The following is a 21,054-nucleotide window of genomic DNA, read 5'->3' as shown; positions in this document are numbered from 1 at the left end:
GGTGTGTGTGATTGTGTATGTCTGTCTGTCTGCCCTGTGATGGACTGGCGACCTGTCCAGGGTGTATTCTGCTTTTGGCATGGGCTCCAGCGACCCTGAGGGAGAAGCGGCTTAGAAAATGTGTGTGTGAGACTATGAATGACAAAAATACTGTCTATTAACCATACATATTACTGTTTAACCTATTCATGTCCAACAAATTTGGTCTGACAAGGAAAAAGAAAGTAACTTGTAATTTATTTACACTTTTGTTTACAATTTAGATTTTCCATTGTTTTGTTTAAAAAAAAACATAGTCCCATATGACCAAAAGACTGAATTTAATAGGATAAAGTGATTAAAACTTTGTTTAGTCACATGGCTTCATCAGTTAGATTTTTCCTTTAAATTTGTGCTCATACAACCTTAAAGTTTCAGATATGGACATTAATGGGTTGAGCTTGCCTTTGATATTAATTAGTTAATTGTTTGGGCTCTGGTGGTGCATTGGGAAGTATGACCTTGATAATCAATAGTGTTTTTGAAATTCATTGAAAAGTCTGCATTGTAAGCTCAAGTATGTTATTCAAGCTGTGTGTTTTCAAGTTATGTTTTGGTTCTGAAACATTTTATTGACACTAGTAAGACACCAGTTTCATTTCTTATAGCGTTCCTCTTTTTAAGCAGGCAGCACCAGCACTATAAATGATAAGCGATTCAAATTATAGCAAGAAACTCTTTTGGAACCGTACAAAACGTATGGAGCCATACAAAACGTATGGAGCAGCGCTTCAATGTGCTTCTGTCTTTTTGTAACACTTCTGGGCCCTCCATTCATTCATATCATTGAAAACCTAATTTCCTAATTTTTGTAGAATATATGAAAATATATTCAGCCTACAGCAGTTAAGGAGTGTTTCAGCCTGGACTGCTTTTTTAATGATGCAAAATACAGGACAACCAATCAGAAAGTAGCTCATTTACATATATTGCACAGAATATAGCACAGAAACAAAACCAGTTTGTTTAATTCTAAGGGATATGTAACAATTAATTGACTATTTTTGGTACATAAAATCACCCAGATATCTTAAGTGTATCTCAGGGGAAGAAATAAGATACAAAGAAATATATCTGATATATATTTATATGCCCATTAAGGAACTGGTAATAGGTTTCATATCTGTATGTAATTAATTTATTAATTTCTTTGAATTAAAACAAATACAGCGAGAAATTAATATATGGCCAAACTACAGTTTAAGAATAAGTGCTTTATTATTTTCACATTCTCTACCATATGTTTTGTCAATAATACTATGTATTTATTTATGCTGCTGCCTTTTACTGGACTAATTTATGAAGTTAGATTACACACCGACACTTAATCTGCTGTTGTGACACTGAAGTGTGTCCTATAATTATGCAGTGATAATGGATCTTATCTTGTCACACCAGTAACTTAAACCTCATTATGAAGAGGGCAGTACTTTAGAAAGTGAAGCCCTCTGTCTCGAGCCTGAGCTACACCCATTTAAACGCTTTTGTGCTCAGCCTGTGGGGGTGGGAGTGGTAGACAGGTCTGTACAGTAACTTAGTCATCACGAATGTCATTTGCTCAGCCTGCTTCTGAAAAGAAAATATGTACATGTACAGTATATTTTTATACATTGAATGTATGTTTGTTTCTTTTGTTACGGCCCTCAATGACACATTGTTTTCATTCAGAAGTTAATAAAATCTGGATTCGGATGTTTTTGTGAACCATGGCTACAGAGTTTGTTGTTGTGTTGCTTTGGTAACATTCTTTGGGCTCCATTTGTTAGGTCAGGAGGATGTGCAAGCAAGGTTGACATGTAGGTTGATGGGTTGATTTATATAAATGAAATCATTGCAGTTGCTTGGGCAGGTGGATGTTTTCTGTGACTTATTTGCATGGAGAAGGGCTTAGCCTTCACAGCTTGACATCAGATTGTTGATGTTGGCAACTTCAGCTACAGGTAGTGAGACTTTTTTTTCCTACATGTTCATCTGCTTTTACCGAAGGCCCTCCCTCAAAGTTGTGTTTCGACTAATGATTTCTGTGTGGAGAGCTGAGGATTAGTGGTTGTGTTGTGCAATAAATAGCATCTTGTTATGTAATTTAACGTCATTTTTATATTGCTTATAATTTCAGCTAATCCTTTTGATAGTCTAAATATTTTTTGTGTGTGTTGACATCATTCAAGCTTGTCAGATGGTAATAAATGGAATGTACATTGTGGCCTGATGCAATTATGATGCAATAAAATTCAGAATTTGCTTGATTATTTTTTCACTGTTTGTTTTCACTGCTATTGCTATGCAGATGAAGCCATGAAGAAGGATAAAGTTAAGTACACATACCTATTTAACAGGTGCGTAGACGCAATTACATTAACTTGGTTACTATCTGTAAAATCTCAGTGATAAGATAACCTTGCTAGTGTTAGCATGAAGAGTGGTTCAAGGGGCTTTCAAATATGAGCTTTTACTCCCGATCTATTGGATAGACATCAGCTTTAAAGAAGAGACAAGGATGTTTTGTTCTTGTTTTCAATTAAATATAATTACATTCTCTGACTAGTAAAACAAAATACAGCTGACTTCAAACTTTGAAGTCATGTTTTGATGAGTTACCCTATCATTTACTCCTCTGCGAAAGAAAGGTCATTTTCTGGGTGTGGATTTTGTATATCAATGATCACTCCTCTCACTGGCTGTCTCATTAGAGGGGTGGAGTAAGGGGTGGGGTCATTGTGCCTTGTTGAGGAGTTCAAACAATGGCTGCAGCAGCGTACACTAAATAGAGGCCACACATGCTTGTTTCACAGTAAAGGCCAGATAAAGTCACTAAATAATAAGCGCATAACAGCAAGGCATGTGAATACACAGCAATATTTTATGTAGAATGTAGAATTTTATGTACCTTGTAATTTGCTTTGTAAGTAGTTTTTGTTTACCTGTGTTGCCACCTCTAAGGTACTAATTTCCACTAGCCTGGTAATAGGGATTTCAATGTTATGTTAGCAAGTTAACAGGAGTGAATAATTGCATTTCATAGCAGCGCTTCATATTAAATGCTATGATATCTGAAGCTCATAGCAGACATTAAAATGATATATCCTTTAAATTTTGTGGTTATTCAGTGAAAGTATAGGGGCCGGCTGAATGGGCTTGATTATTCAGTGAAAGTATTAAAGCAGGCTGTGTAGGCTTAGTTATTCAGTGGAAGTATGAAGGCTGGCTGAGTGGGTGTGGTTATTCTAATTGGGTTGAGTGTTCCAAGCATCTAGCAATTTTTTTTACTTGCCTATGTCTCCTTTAATCCCACTTATTCCCCAGTGCATTGTACATAACATAAGAGCAAGATAAATAATGGTTAAAGAGACTTGTATTTACACAACAGGGGCCCTAGGTCATCCCCATCTGAGGGTGGTATAAAAGTGGAAGATGACTCAACACAGGAGAGTGTGTATGACCGCGCAGCAAGAGTCATCCAGAGGATGTGGAGGAAGCATGTTGTCAGTGATCTTACTGCACTTTACACATACACATAGACCAACCTGCATTTCACTTTCCTGCTTGTTCATATGTAGTTCCAGTGTAATCAAATCAATGCACACATTCTGCTGTCACTGTTTAGAACATCTCTGTTTTCAAATACTTCAAAAGCCTGGTGAACTTCCGTAGTCAAGGTGACCCACGACTCCTCCTCAAATACGTCAACCCCAGAGAGGTAATTCAACTGTAACAACTTAAATTAAAATGAAGTATTTGTCACAGTACACAACAACTTTTTTCTATTTACTGAAATGAACTTTGTTGGTATAATTAACTCATTTTTGCCCCCTCTCTCACCCTTGCTGAATTCTGGCATTGTATGAAATTAACATTTATATGGCTTGGGTTTGAAATTTTTGTCATGTTCATCTTGAGATAAAACTTTATCATTAAATGACCCAAAGCTTAGAGATCAAAAATAGCTTGTTACAAATGTAAGTTTAATATAAACAGTGATACAGTATAGTACTGCCTTCTAGTGCTATTTAGTCTATTTATGTAGTATGCGGAGCATAATATAACATACTTTAATGGCATGTAACACATACATTAAACACACTTAGGCAAGCTGACACATGTCCACCCACCCCACTCATATCAGGACATAACTCTGCATTTACTTTGTGTTTGCCAACTAGCATTAATTATCCTTGTTTTCCATCTCACATAACATAATGTGACATAATACAGGTGATTGCCATTACAACTAATTAAAGTTACTATGTTTACAGTACCTCTTGTGGATTTTTACATTTGTAGTAGCATACTTTTAAGCATTAATATTTTTAGTAGCATACTTTTAAGCGTTAATATCAGAAGGCATTAACTCGCACTTAGCGTTAAAGCATTATGACAGTCGCATGGCAGGGCAAGCGAAGAACAGGCAGTACGTGACAAATATGCAGAGATGTATGCAACAACAGGAAACCGGCCAAGGCCAAAAACTGAAGTAGGTCTGCGCTTAACCTTAGAGCAGTAGGTTTTTCGCATCCATATATGGTAAACCATTGCATTGCACCCACTAAACAGGAACATGTACACATTTAGGTACACATTTACCAAAACATCTACTAGTCACTAATGTGCCATCAATGGCAAATTCCACCGATTTTTCATAATTCATTAAGATGTAAACAAAGTCATTCAGAGTGGCTTGATGTGCAATACTCTGTTCTTGAGAAACGGTCTAAGTCAGAATTGTTCACAGTGCTGGTGTTGGGAACCAGATGTCTCGGTTCTGAGTTTAATGCCTCTAAAAGCTCCATCACACAAAGTATATGTGAATTAATTACAAATACAAATTGTCTTATGACAGTTTTGTGACAAGGTCTTGGCATAAAATGTGTTTTGTTTTTTGTTTTTTTATAATCCTTTCATGGTGGAAAGGCACATGCAGGGTGTTTTGAGGTAAAGTGGTGGAAAAACAGAATTTCTTTTTAGATATGCCACCATTTTACCACGTACAAAATTACATATAAAAACTCAGAGCATGTATAGGTTTGAATAGCAAATAAAATTGTGTTGTAGACACCATGAGTCCTGGTTTCCTATCACCACCACTACTAAGAAATGTGAATCAGTAAGTTTCTCTACAATAAACCATTTGGTCTGTTTTGTGTTAATATGTCTATTGTTCATGTTCTTAATATAAAAGACTGTAAACAAGCATATAAACATAGTTATTAAGAGTTATTATGTATGAATGTGTTTGGCTGTAGGCTGATATGCTGGATGCTGCTTCAGGTGTCTCCATACGATTCAGGCTGGGTGGAGTAAGTACTTGGTGTTCATCCATAATTACTTAGCTGTGCTCTGGCTGTAAGGCCAGTGCAGTCTTAGAAATTATTTTCACCTTTTGCTATCTGATCGTTTTACTTCCATTTCAGACAAACTTTCCTCCAAATATTTACTACAAGATCTTCACCCACCGTCCAATTGTGGACCTGTGTGCCAGTAGCCCAAAGGACTACACACATGATGGGCAGAAGATGCCTGTTCCCAGGCAGATCCATAATGACCAGCCTTTAGTCCACGATGACCACTCTGGCTGGTACCGTCGGGAGGAGAACAATGGCTGGAGGCTGCTTTCTGGCAAGGTGGCTCTCAGCTCCTAATACCTCCTGAGTTACAAACATCGTTTCATCAGTGGACTATCATTTGGTCATTTTTAATCTTTTATTATACGTCATATGTGCATAGAGGGCAGCAGTACCCCCCACTGCTCTATACTAAAGGCTGTATAAACAATAATGAATAACTACTGCGTTAGAAATTATTTCATTATATGGTTTCTGTTTAAAGATTTCCCTCTTTGGAGACCCACTGACTCAAAACAATAGTAAAAGGATTGAATTCCACCACAGCAAAATCCATAGACAGCAAGACGTTGAGAGAAAAAAGAAGATCCGGAAAATTGAATGGATGAAAAAAATGTGAGTGCACCAGAAAATGACATTTATTGTCTGTAACTATATTTTATATTTAGTAGTTGTGTCTTGTTGAGTGCGTTTACTGGCTAGAAGTATGTGGAGACCTGGCCATCACACCTATATCAGCTTGTTGGACATCCTATTCCAAAAAAATAGGCTGTAATATGGAGTTGCCCCCCTCTGCAGCTATAACAGCCTCCACGAGAAGAGCTGGCAATAAACGTTCCAATTCATTCCAAAGGTGTTCAGTGAGGTTGCACTTGGCAGCCCCGCTCTGTGAGGTTGCTTGGTCTACTCCTTTGTGGCTGAGCTTTGTAACTGCTCTTAGATGCTCTCAGTTCACAATATGACTTACAGTTAACCAAGGCAGATCTAGCATTTCACAAATTGTGACAGTGCCATGTTTAAAGTTACTGAGCTTTTTGTCTATGGAGATTGCATCACTACGTGTTCAATTTTTTTAACACTTGTTAGCAAATAATGTTGCTGAAACATCTGAACTAAATCATTTTGAGTATCTGCAATTTTGACAGTGTTGATTAGGTGTGCACAAATAGATCTGCATCGATTTTGGAATGTTAGATTAGAATCAATTCAAATAATATTCAAATTAAAATTCTTGGCCTATTTTAAAATACACGTTTTTATAAATTATATCAAATAATTAATAAAAATAATTATATCAAATTGTGGAAAAAATTTCATAAAGCACTAAAATCATTTTCGTAAAGAACTATAATCAAATCGAACCACTGTGAGAGATTTACACCCCTAGGGTTGACGACTTTACACCTGTGTGCAGGTATGATGAGGGAGCTCTGCATGCTCGCACTGAGCACAGAGAAACAGCCCAGCTGGTGGAGAACTCCACACAGGGCATGATGAGGGCAGTCCAGCAGCAAGGCCCCGACACCATCCTCGATTGGGAGATAGATGAGCTGATTGAATGGACCAACGCACTCAACTTTGATGAGTAATCCAACTATGATTAATATACACATAAATAACAGAATGCATGATTAAATGAATATAATATATATAGTACTATCACTTTACCTTAACTTTTTAGACTTCAAATGCCTGCATGTGGGCCTACACTTCCTCACTCTCATAACTTATTGGCTTACAGCAGTTAATGAATAATTTATGGTAGTTACTGAATAATGTCATATAGTTACTGAACAATAAATCAGCAGTTTAAGGGTTTAATTCTTCAGCTATGTTTTTTACCCAGGTACTTAAAGGAATGGAAAGATGTGGGCATCAGTAATTCGTCAGCATTCAGAAAAGGTATTGCTGTCAGTTTAGCTTTCTCATAGCACCCCCTGCTGGCTGATTATTGACCTCTACATCTCTTTCCTTGCAGATAAACAGGTAGTTCTCTCTGAACATGATCCCTGTGAGTTCTCTCAGCCCACACAGGACAGCAGTCAGGTGGTCACCAAAAGCAGTGTCCTCCCTGCTCATGTGTCCAGTCTGATTAAATCGGAGTACTCAAGATCTAACATCTCAGATTGGATCATATGATACAGTTCATGGACTGACAGTGCTGATGCTGCTCGATTACCCAACAAGACACAGCAGTTCTGCATACTTATAAATGGATGCATAATTTGTGATTGTTTACTGGGTGATTTGATATGGAGACTAAATACAGGCTGTACTACCTGTCCACACAAGCTTGTTTTTATATCATTTGTTCATTTATATCATAACTATAATTAAATAGTTATGATATAAACAAAGTCATTAACAGTGGTTTGATGTAAAACGATGTATTGTAGAGACACTTACTGACTCAGAATTGCTCACAGCAGTGGTGATAGTGGTTCACACGAAGCTACCTACCAGAAACCTATGACATGAAAAAGTTACTGGTGTGCTGCTTGATGCCTGAGACAGTTTGTAGTGTTGAGGTTTTTAGGCCTAAAATGTGGCTTTTGAAAAACACACAGAGCAGAGGTACAGTATGTGACAGCGCTATACAGTAGACGGTGAAAGCCAAAATAGTCCTAAAAAAAAACCTTTTTTTTTATTTACCTCAATTTGATCAACATTACACATAAAAACACAGAACACGTGTAGGTTCATGTTCATTTATGGATAGTTATTCAAATCTCTGCATTTGTTGCAGCACTTGATTCCAAACACTACCATTAAAGAAATCTGAGTCAATAAGGTTCAACACAATGAATAATTTCACATCAAACCACTCTCAATGACTGTGTTTACATCACAATGATTGAATTATACAGAAATATTGAAAAGATTGTGGACTTCCCCTTTAAAAGAGACAGTCAACATGATTATTTCACGATATAAATGTGTCAGATTTAGTCAAGTGGCAAATTTCCTTAGCAGGATGCGAGGGTGAGGGAAAATATATGTAGTATACAGTTCTGTGAAAAAGTCATAGAAGACCCTTTATTTCTTTAATTTCCAGTCATTCTCTCATTCTTTTAGGAGACTTGCTTTAAAAATCTGCAGGGATGTTTTTTATGCACCTCCAAAGTTCAGTCTTAGACGTTGGATACATTTTCTGCTTCTCATCATGCAAGTAATCTCAAATACATGATGTCTGGACTCACTGTTCTGTGGAAGCCAGCAACCATTTTTTTCTAGTTTTAATTTGGTACAGTTTTTGGTACAGTGAGACTCCATATTCTTTCACTTACTTCCCTTTGACTTTCCCTTCCTTGTGCAAGTGGATTATACTAAATCGTACTTAATATCTGTTTTGACTGGACATAAACTAAGTGGTGGTCTCTTCACAGCACTACAGATATGTTCACAGCACTAACGATAAACCTAAAACGACATTATTTTGCCTTCTCAGTTTAAAAAATGAATCATGAAGCTCTTAAAGCAGAAAAAGCATGAAGTGATGAGCTTTTGGTCCTGATATCGTAGGGTTGGTGCTTTTTCACTGGTTTTCTGGACATTTTTTGTCCTTAAAGTGTACAAACACACAAGACAAAGGTCGCTGTGCTGGAGTTTCCCTTTCACTTTTAGCCGCAGTGCTAAAAACAAAAACGCTTAGCAGGGTAACAACTGCGAACGGCTAGTTTTGTTGTTCGTCTAAAACAGGAAGAGTTTCTTTTCTAGCTGAAGCGAAAAGTCGAAGGCTAGTAGGCTTAGCCAAGCGTTTTTGTTTGAGGCTGTCCTGAGAAGAATGGATGTTGAAAAGTATTTGTCTCGTATTGGCTGCTCTGCTCCCTGTTCTCCAACTCTGAAGACGCTCAGACACCTTCACCTTAACCACCTGCTTACGGTCCCTTTTGAGGACCTTTCCATTCACATGGGGGAACGGGTCAAACTTGACCTTCCTCTGCTCTATGAGAAAATCGTTTAGAAAAGAAGAGGAGGATTCTGCTATGAAAACAATGGACTTTTCTCTTGGCTTTTAAGCCAGCTGGGTTTTGAGGTCCATATCCTCGCAGCTCAAGTGAAGAACCGCTTCACTGGAGCCTATGGTCCACCGTTTGACCACTTTATCATGATGGTCACCCTTGATGGGCACCGGTGGCTCTGTGATGTGGGTTTCGGAGATGGTTTCCAGCTCCCTCTTTCTCTGGAGACAGACAGTCCTCAAAGGCAGAGCCATGGTGTGTATCGCCTTCGGGCTCAAGATAACCTGGTCTTCATGGAAGTACAGTCAAGGGGTGATGCTGTGAAACCAGAAGAGGACACTGCATGGAACGCATTGTACAAGTTCACCCTTGAGCCATGTCAGAGGGAGGATTTCAGAGCCATGTGTGATTACCACCAGAGTTCCCTCAGCTCCATCTTCTTCTGCAAGTCCTTATGTTCCCTGCTATTACCAGATGGAAGGATTACTATCATAGGCCGCAAACTGATCATCACCAGCTTGCATACTGAGGAAGACCAGCCTGTGAAAACCACGACTGACTTTACAGATGAAGAAATTACTGAATTACTGAAGGACAAGTTCAGAATAATGCTTCCTTCTCCACTCACCCCAAAAGATGTTGACATTGTGCCCCCACCAGTGAACTATTAAGTATTAGTTTATTGAAATGTATTACACATGAATCTGTGCAAATATGTCAAGTGAAACTGTTAACAATAGAAAAAATGTCTTTTAACAAGTGGACAACAACAGTACTGGTTAATCTCTTTTATCTTATAACTGTTGCATTCTGCTTTTTGTAATCTAGGTCTATGCATAGTGTCATATTTGACATCTTAGCCTGTTTTAAATAGAAATCAATGAATTCTTCTGTACCATGACTAATTTATAGGTGAAATCTGGTGTTAGGTAAGGTCTCTGAACTAGCTGAGTGTTTTTGCTCAGTGATCGGTGGGGTGGTGTAAGGAGTGGAACTAAGCTATTTTAAATATATTTTCATGATGTCTCGGACAGTAACATAGTGATGTAAAACACACTGCAACTGGAATCTGGAGCAGTGGAAACACATTCTGTGGAGTGATGAATCACGCTTCTCTATCTGGCAGTCTGATGGATGAGTCTAGGTTTGCATGCCAGTAGAACTAGAATTAGTTCCAGTGAAGGGAAATCTTAATGCTTCAGCAGACCAAGATATTTTGGGCAATTGTATGCTTCCAACTTTTTGGGAACAATTTGGGGAAGGCCCTTATCTGTTCCAGCATGAATGAGCCCCAGTATGCAAAGCAAGGCTCATAAAGGCATAGCTGGATGAGTTTGGTGGGGAAGAACTTGACTGGCCCTCACAGAGCCCTGACCTCAACCCCACTTAACACCTTTGAGATGAACTAGAACAGAGATTGTGAGCCAGGCCTTCTCGTCCAACATCAGTGTCTGACATCACAAATGCTCTTCTAAATGAATGGGCACAAATTCCCACAGACACACTCCAAAATCTTGTAGAAAGCTTCCCAGAAGAGTGGAAGCTATTATAGGGGCGGGGACCAACTCCATATTAATGCCTATTGATTTAGAATGGGGTGTCATAAAAGCTGTTGGTGTAATGTGTCCCAATGCTTGTCATTATTTGTCAACATTATTTAATTTGTTTCCAAATCCTTGTTTTAATAATGCTTGAAACAAACAAAATTATCTGCTAACATAGTGAGATACTGTGCTGCAGAGTAATATAGAAGTAATGAGTAGTGAAGTTACTTTTTAAAAAAGTAATAAGTAATGTCATCCCATTACATTTTGAGAGAAGTATTTAGTAACCTGAAGGGATTATTTGTTGGTGTCATCACCCAACACTGGAGCTCACTATACTAACATCAACACTAGCATTATGCTGAGCCTGTTTAATGCTCTGTTCTGACTGAAGTTAGTTTTTTTTCTCCTCTTAACACCCAGAAGAACCTCCTCTCCGTAAAGCAGATTACTGCTTAATTACCTTGTTCATATCGATCTGCCTTGATGCAGTTGTGTCCATGTGTTCCATGCTGGGATTCAGACTGCATTGAAATCACTGTAAATAATCACCAGAAACAGAGCTGTTAAAAAATAATTTTACAGTGTAAATATATTTCAAGATATGTTAATTAATATGAACATATACTGTGTATCTAATTTGTATTTACAGTAGGCCTGTGGTTCATGGGGGGGCCTAAGCAGCTGCCTACCTTGGCCTAGTGCAATGACCACCCCTGTGTGTGATTTGTGAACTTTCTAATAAAGTCACACGTTTGCTGTGTTGAAAACCCTGAAAATAATGTGTTGTAATGTTTCTTATAATGAACACGACTATGCCAACTTATGTAAACCAGAGTTTTCCTTTTGGGAATTTCATTGCAAAGAAACTAACTACAAAAGAAGAAGAAAATGAGTAGACCGATGTTTTCTAACTCCACCCTGCTGAAACAACAGCACAGACCAGAATGAATTCCATGGTGGTCTAAGCTGGTTTCTATGGGTTTAAGCTGGTCTAGTGCTGCTCTGTTGCTGGTTTAGCTGGTCCCCCAGCAGGTCGTGCAAATTAGCATCAAAAACACAACATATGCTGGTTTTGCTGCTGTCTATGCTGATTTTTCTAGCAGGACAGTCCTATAGCCACCTGTACTCCGCACTTTCAGAGCAAAAACATGAGTGGGCTGGGGGTCATTTATACCGTCTCTTAGTTGGCTAAGAAGAACAGTGTTTGAATATGAGTTCAAATAGGCTGCAATTTTTTATTCTTTAGTTTGACGTGCACAGAATGTGGGAGCATCGGCCACTGAAATGAGTTTCGCCCCAAAATATTTTACAAACGCCTTTCCTATATTCCAGCCTCAAAACGAGAAGAGTTTTGTAACCTCTGGCTTGCCGTAGCTTGATTTTTCCTTAAGAAACACGAAAACTGGGAATGTTGACTTATGGGAGACTGGCTAAGGTAAATTTCTAGACTCGAGGCTAACGTTACTCTCATTTTATAAATGTTTTATCATAGTTTGTCTGAATTATTTTTATACTTAGGTTATATGACTGTTAGCCTATAAAGGAGGCTGCTGCTGCTGCTGAGGAGAAACAGATCCGCGTAGTGAGCTAAAGCTAACGCTGACGGACTGCGTCTCTTTCGAATTTCCCCGTTCCACCTTAAACGGCACAGTAGTTACGTTCTGAACAGGAGTAAAAATACAAGTGCTGCGCCGTTTAAGGTGGGACGGAAAATTAGAATAAGAAGTTGGTGAATATGAAGCCAATTTCAGCCTCATATTTAACGGGGGTTGATTTAAATCTTGCATTTCTTACGTTTTGCATCACAGTTGGTCTCTGTAGCGTTTTAATCCAAATCCTCTGCCTAGATAGGGGTGAAGCTAATAAACTCCATAAGTGCTGCAAGTAATGAATCTTAATCGTTAAATGCAAATGAATTTGCATGATTTTAGTGTTATTTTCTCGGAACATTTGAATTGTGTGGTTACAGGTTATTATCGAGTACTGAATTTTAAATTGCTTTCATTAAATTGTTGTGCATTTGTTTTGCATGTCCCAGTTGGCGCTGCCGGTGGCTGTGCCTGGCACTCTTTACCTCATGTCAGGAACAGTTTTTGCTGCCAGTGATACCAAAGAAAGTGATCCTTCATTGATGGTCGATGAGGTATTTTTTTAATTTACTCTTGCATTTGTCTGTTTTGTGGGCCAGCATTATTGGCTTAAAGCAGAATTCACTCAGCTTTTCAACATTTCTGCATAAATTCACTCATTAAAATGTAGACTTTTTGATTCAGAGTGGTTTGATATGCAATTCTTCATTCTAGACAAACTTAACAAGTCAAAGTTTTACACAGTGGTGGTGATAGGAACCAGATGTCTGAAGAGTTTAATGACTGAAAGCTCCCTCATAGAAAGTTATTACATGCAATGGTTACAAACATGATGACTGAGATGATTTTTAACAGTTGCCAATTGTTGTAAAGCAAAATAATACCCAAAGAAAACATATTTTTCAGTTTTACCACCATTTAAACCTTACCCATAAAAGTCAGGACACATTCAGATTCCTCAGTTGGATAGTAAATTGTAGACATTGTTACCCCTGGTTCCTGTCATCGCCGCTGTAAAGAGAATCAGTATGTTTGTCTACACTGCACCATTTTAACATCATTTTACATCTTAATTGAACTATGCAATTTTGTTGTAAACTCAGTGTAATTCTTCTTTAAGGGCACTGTGAATGGAAAATGATAAACATTTCCTAATGTACTGTAATGTTTCTGAGTAAAACAGGGTGTCAGGGAGGGTCTCTGAGCTAGCTGAGTGTTTATGTATAATTATAGGTGGTGGAGGGGGAGGAAGAACATCTTGGTTCATAATATTTTTCTCGCCTGATGGTTTGCAGTGTATGGGAGGCAAATCCTGCCATAAAGGAAATGGAAATGGAAATGAAAACAATAAAATGTAAATGCAGACCTCTTTTTGCCATTTCTTTTTCCAAACATCTGCGCAAATATCCTGCCAAAATTGAGAATGAAATGAAAGGCCTTCATTTGCAATTTCATTTTTCGCATGAGCCTTTTGTGACAAAAATAAAAATAAATTGAAAGCGCCTATTTGCATTTCATTTTAGTCGTTATTCTGGTTTTTCATGGCCAAATCTAAAATGAAAACGCTAACAGACAAAGGAAAACACAAACGTCAATTTGGCTTTGGCTTTTCTTCATGAAACGCAGAATATGTGTCAAAACTAAAATCAAAATGCAAAGTTTACTTTCTTATTTCTTTTTCATAGCGATCGGCTGCAAATCTGACAAAATTAAAATGAAAATGCAAAATGAATAGATCAATAGCAAAGTGACAGTTCATGATTCCGTTTTTGACGCTGACACGCTTTAACTGTCGGAATGAAAAGGAAAATGAAAACAAACATCAGCGCCACCTGCTGGAGATTCACTTTTCATTTTCCAGTTTTCTTTTTCTTTTTCTATCTGACCAACATGCAAGTATATGTTAGATGGGCGGGGCTACGGGGTACATTATAGGACAGCCCCAGTCGTCTGGAGAAAAACACATCATGTCTCAGATCTGGTAACCTGATACCTTTTCTCTGAGGGCGTTTGTTCTGATGTTCAGTTTCACCAGATCGAAGTCATGACGGTGTTTTCTCTGGAGACTTGAAGTCTTTTATCTTGAGGAATGATGGCGATTCTGACGCAGAGGGCTGAGGATGTCCTAAAACGTACCCTGTAGCCCCGCCTAGTGCAAATTAACATATATTTGCATGTTGGTTAGATATAAAAAGAAAACTGGAAAATGAAAAGTGAGTATCCAGCAGGTGGTGCATGACGTTTCAGCGCGTCAGTGCCGAAAACAGAATAACGAAGTCACTTCGCTGTTGATTTATTCATTTTGCATTTTCATTTTGTCAGATTTGCAGCCGATCACTATGAAAAATAAATAAGAAAGTGAACTTTGCATTTTGATTTTAGTTTTGACGCGTATTCTGCGTTTCATGAAGAAAAGCCAAAGTGAAGTTTGTGTTTTCTTTTGTCTGTTAGCGTTTTCATTTTAGATTTGGCCGTGAAAAACCAGAATAACGACTAAAATGAAATGACAAATAGGTGTTTTCAATTTATTTTTATTTTTGCCACAAAAGGCTCATGCGAAAAATGAAATTGCAAATGAAGGCATTTTATTTCATTTTCAAATTTGGCATGATATTTGTGCAGATGTTGGGGAAAAGAAATGGCCAAAAGAGGTCTGCATTTACATTTTATTGTTTTCATTTTCATTTCCTTTTTGGCAGGATTTGCCTCCCATATGCAGTGACAATGAAAAATCAGAAGACATTACAGGCAGGCAAAAGTCTCTGCATTTTGATGTAAGGTTACAGGAAACAAAAATTTGTCTTTTGCACCAAATATATTCTGATGAATTGTGTGTGATATGACCATGAACTAACAAGTTAAAACAATGTGGATTTTAGGTTGACTTTAAATGTATTAAAGCTGAATCTCTGCGTTTCAGCTTTCTCTCTATACCTCCCCACACTCTCAAGTGAATTATGTGGAGGCAGAAGTTGGCCACGTGGAGCAGGGTGTATCAGTGCTGAGGAAATCAGCAGAGCCGTACACAAAATGGTGTCAGGTAAGTGCCATGCCGAATAGCCACACCGGAGCTGTAACGGCATTCTAAGGAAGCATGGCTGTCGAAAATAAGTAATGGTCCATTATATTGTCCATAACTACTGTACCTGTCAGGTTATATCCTCTCTTAAAAAAATTAGTTTAAAAAAATCTGCGCCTTACTTACTGTTTTATCACTTTCTAGGAAAAGACAACTTATGCTCTGGACAAAACAGAGGTATTCCGGAAATAGCTTCTTGTGATTATTAATATTCCTGTTTCAGTAATTTATTTATTTATTTATTTTTAATAGCTCTGCTTGTACTTTTTTGAAATTTCAGGAGTTTTATAAGACTGTAGAGCCTGGTGTTGATACATCTCTAAGGACTATAAAAGGTGAAAACTTTGAATCTCTTGTATATCTTCCAATATCTTATTAAAATCTAATAGCTCAATTTTGTGGTGTTTTTTTTGTTTTGTTTTGTTTTGCACCATTTGAAAACCCTAGATTGCACTGTACATTGTGTACATATTTTATGAAGAATGAACCATTAAAAATGTTCCAAAATTAATTAAAATAATAATTTGGATTAGAAATTGGTTACATTTTGTTATTCTCCTATAACATTTGATTGGAGGTGCAAGGTTTTGTAACACACTATATGATTGCATTTTTGCTACATACAAGATTTTTTGCCTCACACATTGAATTATGATGTGTCTAACCGCTTCAGACACCTATGATTTTCTGAATGATCCTCCACCCGAGTTCTACCCAAGTGTTGGTGTTGTGGGTTTCTCTGGAATCCTTGGACTTTACCTCGCCAAAGGTAAATTTGTGATTTTTGTCTTCTTCTTATTTGACCAATGGCTATTGTTTTCTTTATTACTGAGAATGACAGGTGCTGTGTTTTTGCATTTGTTTTCAGGCTGCAGAGTAAAAAGGCTGCTTTTTCCTGGTGGGCTGATGACTCTGAGTGCCTCCCTGTTTTATCCACAGCACGCTGCTTATGTGGTTAAGGCAAGTTAAATTAATGTCGGCATGAATTGGAAATTATAAAGAGTTGCCCTTTCCATACTGTGATGTATTTCCTAATGAAATGCGTGATCAGGGAGGGTCTCTGACCTAGCCAAGTGTTTTCTTTCGATGATAACATCGTATTATTGGTTAATATAATTTTTCCCCTTGCCCACCTGGTGCATGGTGACGTAATAAAAAAATCACAAGGTGTTTTAGAAATGGGCAAATCATTTTGTTGGAAGGTACAAGACTGACATTTGAACGAGGTGATAATCATACTTAAGATGACCAGGGAAATGACCTAAAAAGGCTACGGTTAGTTTTGTTCTGGGGCTTATTTTAAGAACAGTGATTCAAACTTTAGATCGGCTTGTTCCTCTATACCCAACTAGATTAAGGCTCTGCTCCTGCAGGAAATTCAAGCTGTGAAGTGTGCTCTAGAATAACCAACCTTTCCTTCCTGCTCTTGTCCCCAGGGATTCTCTTGTGTCGAAAAGAGGGTGGAGTCTGGTATTTTGAGAATTTTTTCCATTAACCTGCTGAGCTATAAAAAGTGAATAGGCTCATCTATGTGTCACATGTAGACATTAGTGGACTTGAGGCTGGGTAGTTTCAGTGTGCAAAATGTCACATGCATCAAAAGCTCTCTAGAAGGCAAAATGCTGTTTTTTTTTATTTATTTAAAGGAAAAGCTCAACCAAGCATGCTAACATAGATGACAATGAACAGAAGATCACTGAATAGTGTTACTTGGTGGCTGTGCTCCATTCATTATTAGCAGTATTATCACTTTTGGCAGAAATATTCCTATGTGTAAGGGATGTTGCTGAGGATGACATTTGACATATATAATCAAATGTAAAAGCTTGAATGTCCAGTCAAATGAAAAGTGTTAACACACCCTCTACAGAGGACACACCTCTGCACAATTTAAGGCACATTTACTGTTTATTTGCTGAATTGATCGTACAAGAAAGAACTACATATGAAATATGACAACTTTTGCATGATTTATTTTTTCCCCCCAATATGTTAAATTAGCTATTGAAGGACCAAAACCTTGTATCTCCAAAACGGTGACTTTACAGGAGAAGGAAAAACATACTTTACTTTTAATATCAATGGAGCCAGACTTTTTTCCCAAGTAACTTTGGGCCATTTCTTTCTGAAATTTACACAAAATATAAAAGACAGTATGGAGCCTCTCCATGGATCACCACCTTATCATGGTGGAAGGGTTTGCATGCTTGAATGATCCTAGGAGCCATGTTGTCTGGAGCAAAAGCTGCTGGTAGGGTCTCCCAAGGCAAACTGGTCCTAGGTGACAGGTGTGATCCAACCCTGGAGCCAGGCATGGGGGAGGGGCGTGCCAGCGAGCATCTGGTGGCGGGGCATTTACTCACGGTGCCCGGTCGGGCTCAGCCTGAAGGAGCTACATGAGTCCCCCCTTCCATCGACCCACCACCGATGGTAGGGGCAGTAGTAGTGGTTCGGTGCTTTGTGGATTGGGCAGTGGCAAAACATTTCACCAAACTTTTGCATACCACTATCTGTGCAATTTTCAGGGAGCTCTGATGCATTTATTATTTTTATAACTATTTACAAAATAAACTTGTCTGATTCAAGAAATCACCACAGACAACTGTGGATCACTGAAATTTTTATGAACTTTATATAGTTCAGTTTTTTGTTTTTTATTCCTTTTTTAATTTTTTTTATTTTAGGCAGGCAAAGAACAAATATCCAGCTGGGGTTCACAGGGGCGCATACTTTTTCAGGGTCTGTGGAAGGGAAAATCATCTGCCAAGGAGGAGGTGAGGCCACAGGAAGTTAGTTCTTAGTAAGTGAAGCTGTAATGTAATCACATTTCCTTTGACTGGCATGCGTAACATTACTTTGGTACTAATCCATTAGAATTGCTGCCTCACTGCTAACCCTAGTCTAGGTTTTGCCTTAATGTAATTTTAGACATTTAAGACTATATTCAGATAAATTAGGGGGTTGCATAGACTAGTTGACCAGTCAACTACTAAACCCACAGTCACTGGTCAAGGAATGGGCCTGAGTTTAATGTGTATGTATAAATTCAGATTGGGGTTGTACAGTGTACTGTGTGATCATGATATTAGCCTTTGCGCTTTTATTATGTGTCGTGAGCATCTTTACCAGTCTCAGATGCTCCTAGTGGGCTTCTGTGGGTGCTTACACAGACAGTGTAATTCATTTTGGTCAAAACGTAATGCAGGCCAATCTTTAACAATGTCATATTCACTAATGTGTTTTTAATGTATTATCATTTTTTAGAAATGGGTCTCATTCACCAAAATATTCCCAAACAAAATATTTGTTTTTGAGAAAGGTCCTAAGAAAAAGTCTATGCCAGATTCATGTGTTCTTGAGTGTGTTGATTTCTGTTTTCATTTTCCAGTTTTCTTTTTCTTTTTCTATCTGACCAACATGCAAATATACGTTAGTTAGGCAGGGCTACAGGGTACATTATACGACAGCCCCAGCCATGATGAATTTAGCCGTGTTGTTTGTTTTTTTTTTTTTTACTTTTTTAAACTAATTTAATTATTTCCTTCTTTGTCTATCCAGAAATGAACAAAGATCAGAGGTTAGCAAGGAGAAAGCAGTAAGTGTTGTGTATGTCCCCCTCTTATGCACTCTGGTCTTTAAAATACACCTTTCGGTTATAAACAAAATGTCCTGCTTAGTTTATTGATAAAACAGTCAAACATTTACGGGGATGCGGAACTATCTCAAGCGTGTACTTTATGCAAATATTCTGCAAACCGTTGCTTTTGCAATATATGTTTCTTGCAACATATGCATGAAACTCTTAACCTTGCTGGTGGATATTTTAAGAGGTTTACATTGACACTGATTACTCGCATGGGTTGTGCAATGGGGAGTGCAACAGATCTAGAAGTTATGAACAGCAGTTCTGTGCATCATATGGATAAGTGAAGATGGTCCTCTAATGGTTTAATTCATACAGTATTTTTTAAGCCACTGTCATTGTTATTGCAACAGATTGATGTTTATATCAGTTAACATTGTGTTAATTTGTATTACTTGTACAGATATTTAAAGAATGGAATATGAATTGATTTTCTAGCCAGGCAGTGTTTATTTTTTCAGTAAACCTTCTTTGTTAAAATTACAGTTTGATGTAAAGTTTGATATGTTAATATCATGGTTTGATCTTTAAATGTGTATATGTATTTATAATTTAAGATACTGTGTGATTTACTTGGTGTTTCCTAATGCATCAGTGAGCATGCTCAGATACACTTGTAATAAAATCAGACTAAGCTTGTTAAAGAATTACTATAATTTTTCTCCCTGAGGGATTCGACTAGGATGGTAATAATCCTAATTTTTTCACATAATATTTACCTGCAGTTTCAGCATTTTCATTTTGGCTCTTATAATTAGTTATTTACACTATCATTCAGAATTTTGGGATCACCTCTCAATTAGAGTTGTGAATCTTTGAGGTGACAACGATTCATTGTTTTTTTCGATTCTATTCAAAAATTGTTCCATGAATTAAAAACAATTTGGTTTGATTCGATACAATAAAAAGCGATTTGATTCGATTCAGCAGTTCAGGCATCTTTATGAATTATTAGAATGAATTAAGTTTATTGATATAATGGAATGAACTAACAGCCTTAATAAATATTTGTCATATTCTCTACAACTTGAAAAAAAATTACTTCAGTAATATTTATAACAGCAAAATTAGACTAAATTACCTGATAGAGACTATACTTGCAATACAAACAAGGGTGTGTTGTCTAATGATGATACGAGTCAGAGATGATATGGAAAAAAAATTAAGATAATCCTTTATTAGTCCCACAATGGGGAAATTCACAGTGCTACAGCATCAAAGGGATAGCAAAGCACTCAAGAAAAGAAGTAACAAGAAGAGAATTAACAAACAAAGTAATAAGCCTTGTTAATTACTTAACAAGGTTACTGTTTGTTACGTTTTACTGTATAGACAATATATATAAATACTAAATATATGTAATGTAAACTCTGTCCTTCATAAACTCTATTCACAAAAATGAACAATATAAACAATTATAAATAAAAAAAGCGAAACATATTTACACTGTAAGGATATTTTACCAAAATTGCATGTGGAGGAACAGTGATGAGTTAACAATATAAACATAAGCTATTTCAAATGATTTAGCCACATGTTGCTCACTCAACATAGGAGTCACAAGATATTTCAGGGGGGTTGTGATTTGGTAGAAAGGCTTATATTTATAAACAGTATATATTTATATCAGTCTCTGGCAGTAATGACAGCACCTCTGCTGCTCTGCATATAAGTGATGCGCTTTGTCTGTCTTTCCAAATAAAGAGCTTTGTTTGGTTCTTTTCTGCATCTCCTGCTTCATTCTTTACCATCATCTCTATAATATTATGCTGTGAAGGTGCGAGCATGGAGTTAAAGCAAAAAAGCCATCTTCACTGCCTTCTGTGTGTAAAAGCATTATGTGATTGTTAGCTACA

At 37.4% G+C, this 21,054-nt stretch overlaps 2 protein-coding genes and 1 pseudogene across 4 annotated transcripts; all 3 read left to right on the top strand.

Annotated features, from left to right (window-relative positions):
* The first annotated feature begins 20 nt into the window (after positions 1-20).
* Positions 21-7,547, top strand: c24h11orf65 (chromosome 24 C11orf65 homolog). 2 transcript variants are annotated; one of them, XM_037534208.1, is made up of 10 exons: positions 21-1,979; positions 2,327-2,375; positions 3,407-3,521; positions 3,673-3,736; positions 5,280-5,333; positions 5,448-5,657; positions 5,863-5,993; positions 6,793-6,963; positions 7,225-7,280; positions 7,357-7,547. In XM_037534208.1, exons 3-10 carry the CDS (start codon positions 3,451-3,453, stop codon positions 7,515-7,517), a joined length of 918 nt encoding a protein of 305 aa, XP_037390105.1. In that variant the 5' UTR covers positions 21-1,979; positions 2,327-2,375; positions 3,407-3,450; the 3' UTR covers positions 7,518-7,547. The 2 variants fall into 2 exon arrangements, with proteins under 2 accessions (XP_037390105.1, XP_017571597.1); XM_017716108.2 differs by having other exon boundaries at positions 3,644-3,736.
* Positions 7,548-9,127: 1,580 nt separating this feature from the next.
* Positions 9,128-10,035, top strand: LOC108438358 (annotated as a pseudogene).
* A 2,200-nt stretch (positions 10,036-12,235) lies between these two features.
* Positions 12,236-20,926, top strand: apoob (apolipoprotein O, b). 2 transcript variants are annotated; one of them, XM_017717075.2, is made up of 9 exons: positions 12,236-12,322; positions 12,926-13,030; positions 15,397-15,516; positions 15,700-15,732; positions 15,836-15,890; positions 16,229-16,324; positions 16,424-16,515; positions 18,240-18,329; positions 19,114-20,926. In XM_017717075.2, exons 1-9 carry the CDS (start codon positions 12,296-12,298, stop codon positions 19,117-19,119), a joined length of 624 nt encoding a protein of 207 aa, XP_017572564.1. In that variant the 5' UTR covers positions 12,236-12,295; the 3' UTR covers positions 19,120-20,926. The 2 variants fall into 2 exon arrangements, with proteins under 2 accessions (XP_017572564.1, XP_017572555.1); XM_017717066.2 differs by having other exon boundaries at positions 18,240-18,355.
* Positions 20,927-21,054: the final 128 nt, after the last annotated feature.

This window comes from Pygocentrus nattereri, chromosome 24 (genome assembly GCF_015220715.1).
Source record: "Pygocentrus nattereri isolate fPygNat1 chromosome 24, fPygNat1.pri, whole genome shotgun sequence".
Taxonomy (NCBI): domain Eukaryota; kingdom Metazoa; phylum Chordata; class Actinopteri; order Characiformes; family Serrasalmidae; genus Pygocentrus; species Pygocentrus nattereri.
The sequence above is the reverse complement of the archived record's forward strand: the minus strand, read 5'-3'. Positions and strand labels throughout refer to the sequence as shown.

Excerpts from the sequence above, each read along its gene's own strand:
- c24h11orf65 (XM_017716108.2), top strand. The coding sequence starts at position 1,958 with ATGTTGGCAACTTCAGCTACAG. Across the intron at positions 3,522-3,643 it reads GGATGTGGAGGAAGCATGTT|AACATCTCTGTTTTCAAATA; the intron begins GTCAGTGATCTT and ends GTCACTGTTTAG. Across the intron at positions 7,281-7,356 it reads TTCGTCAGCATTCAGAAAAG|ATAAACAGGTAGTTCTCTCT; the intron begins GTATTGCTGTCA and ends CTTTCCTTGCAG.
- apoob (XM_017717066.2), top strand. The coding sequence starts at position 12,296 with ATGTTGACTTATGGGAGACTGGCTAAG. Across the intron at positions 15,891-16,228 it reads ATCTCTAAGGACTATAAAAG|ACACCTATGATTTTCTGAAT; the intron begins GTGAAAACTTTG and ends TAACCGCTTCAG. Across the intron at positions 16,325-16,423 it reads TGGACTTTACCTCGCCAAAG|GCTGCAGAGTAAAAAGGCTG; the intron begins GTAAATTTGTGA and ends ATTTGTTTTCAG.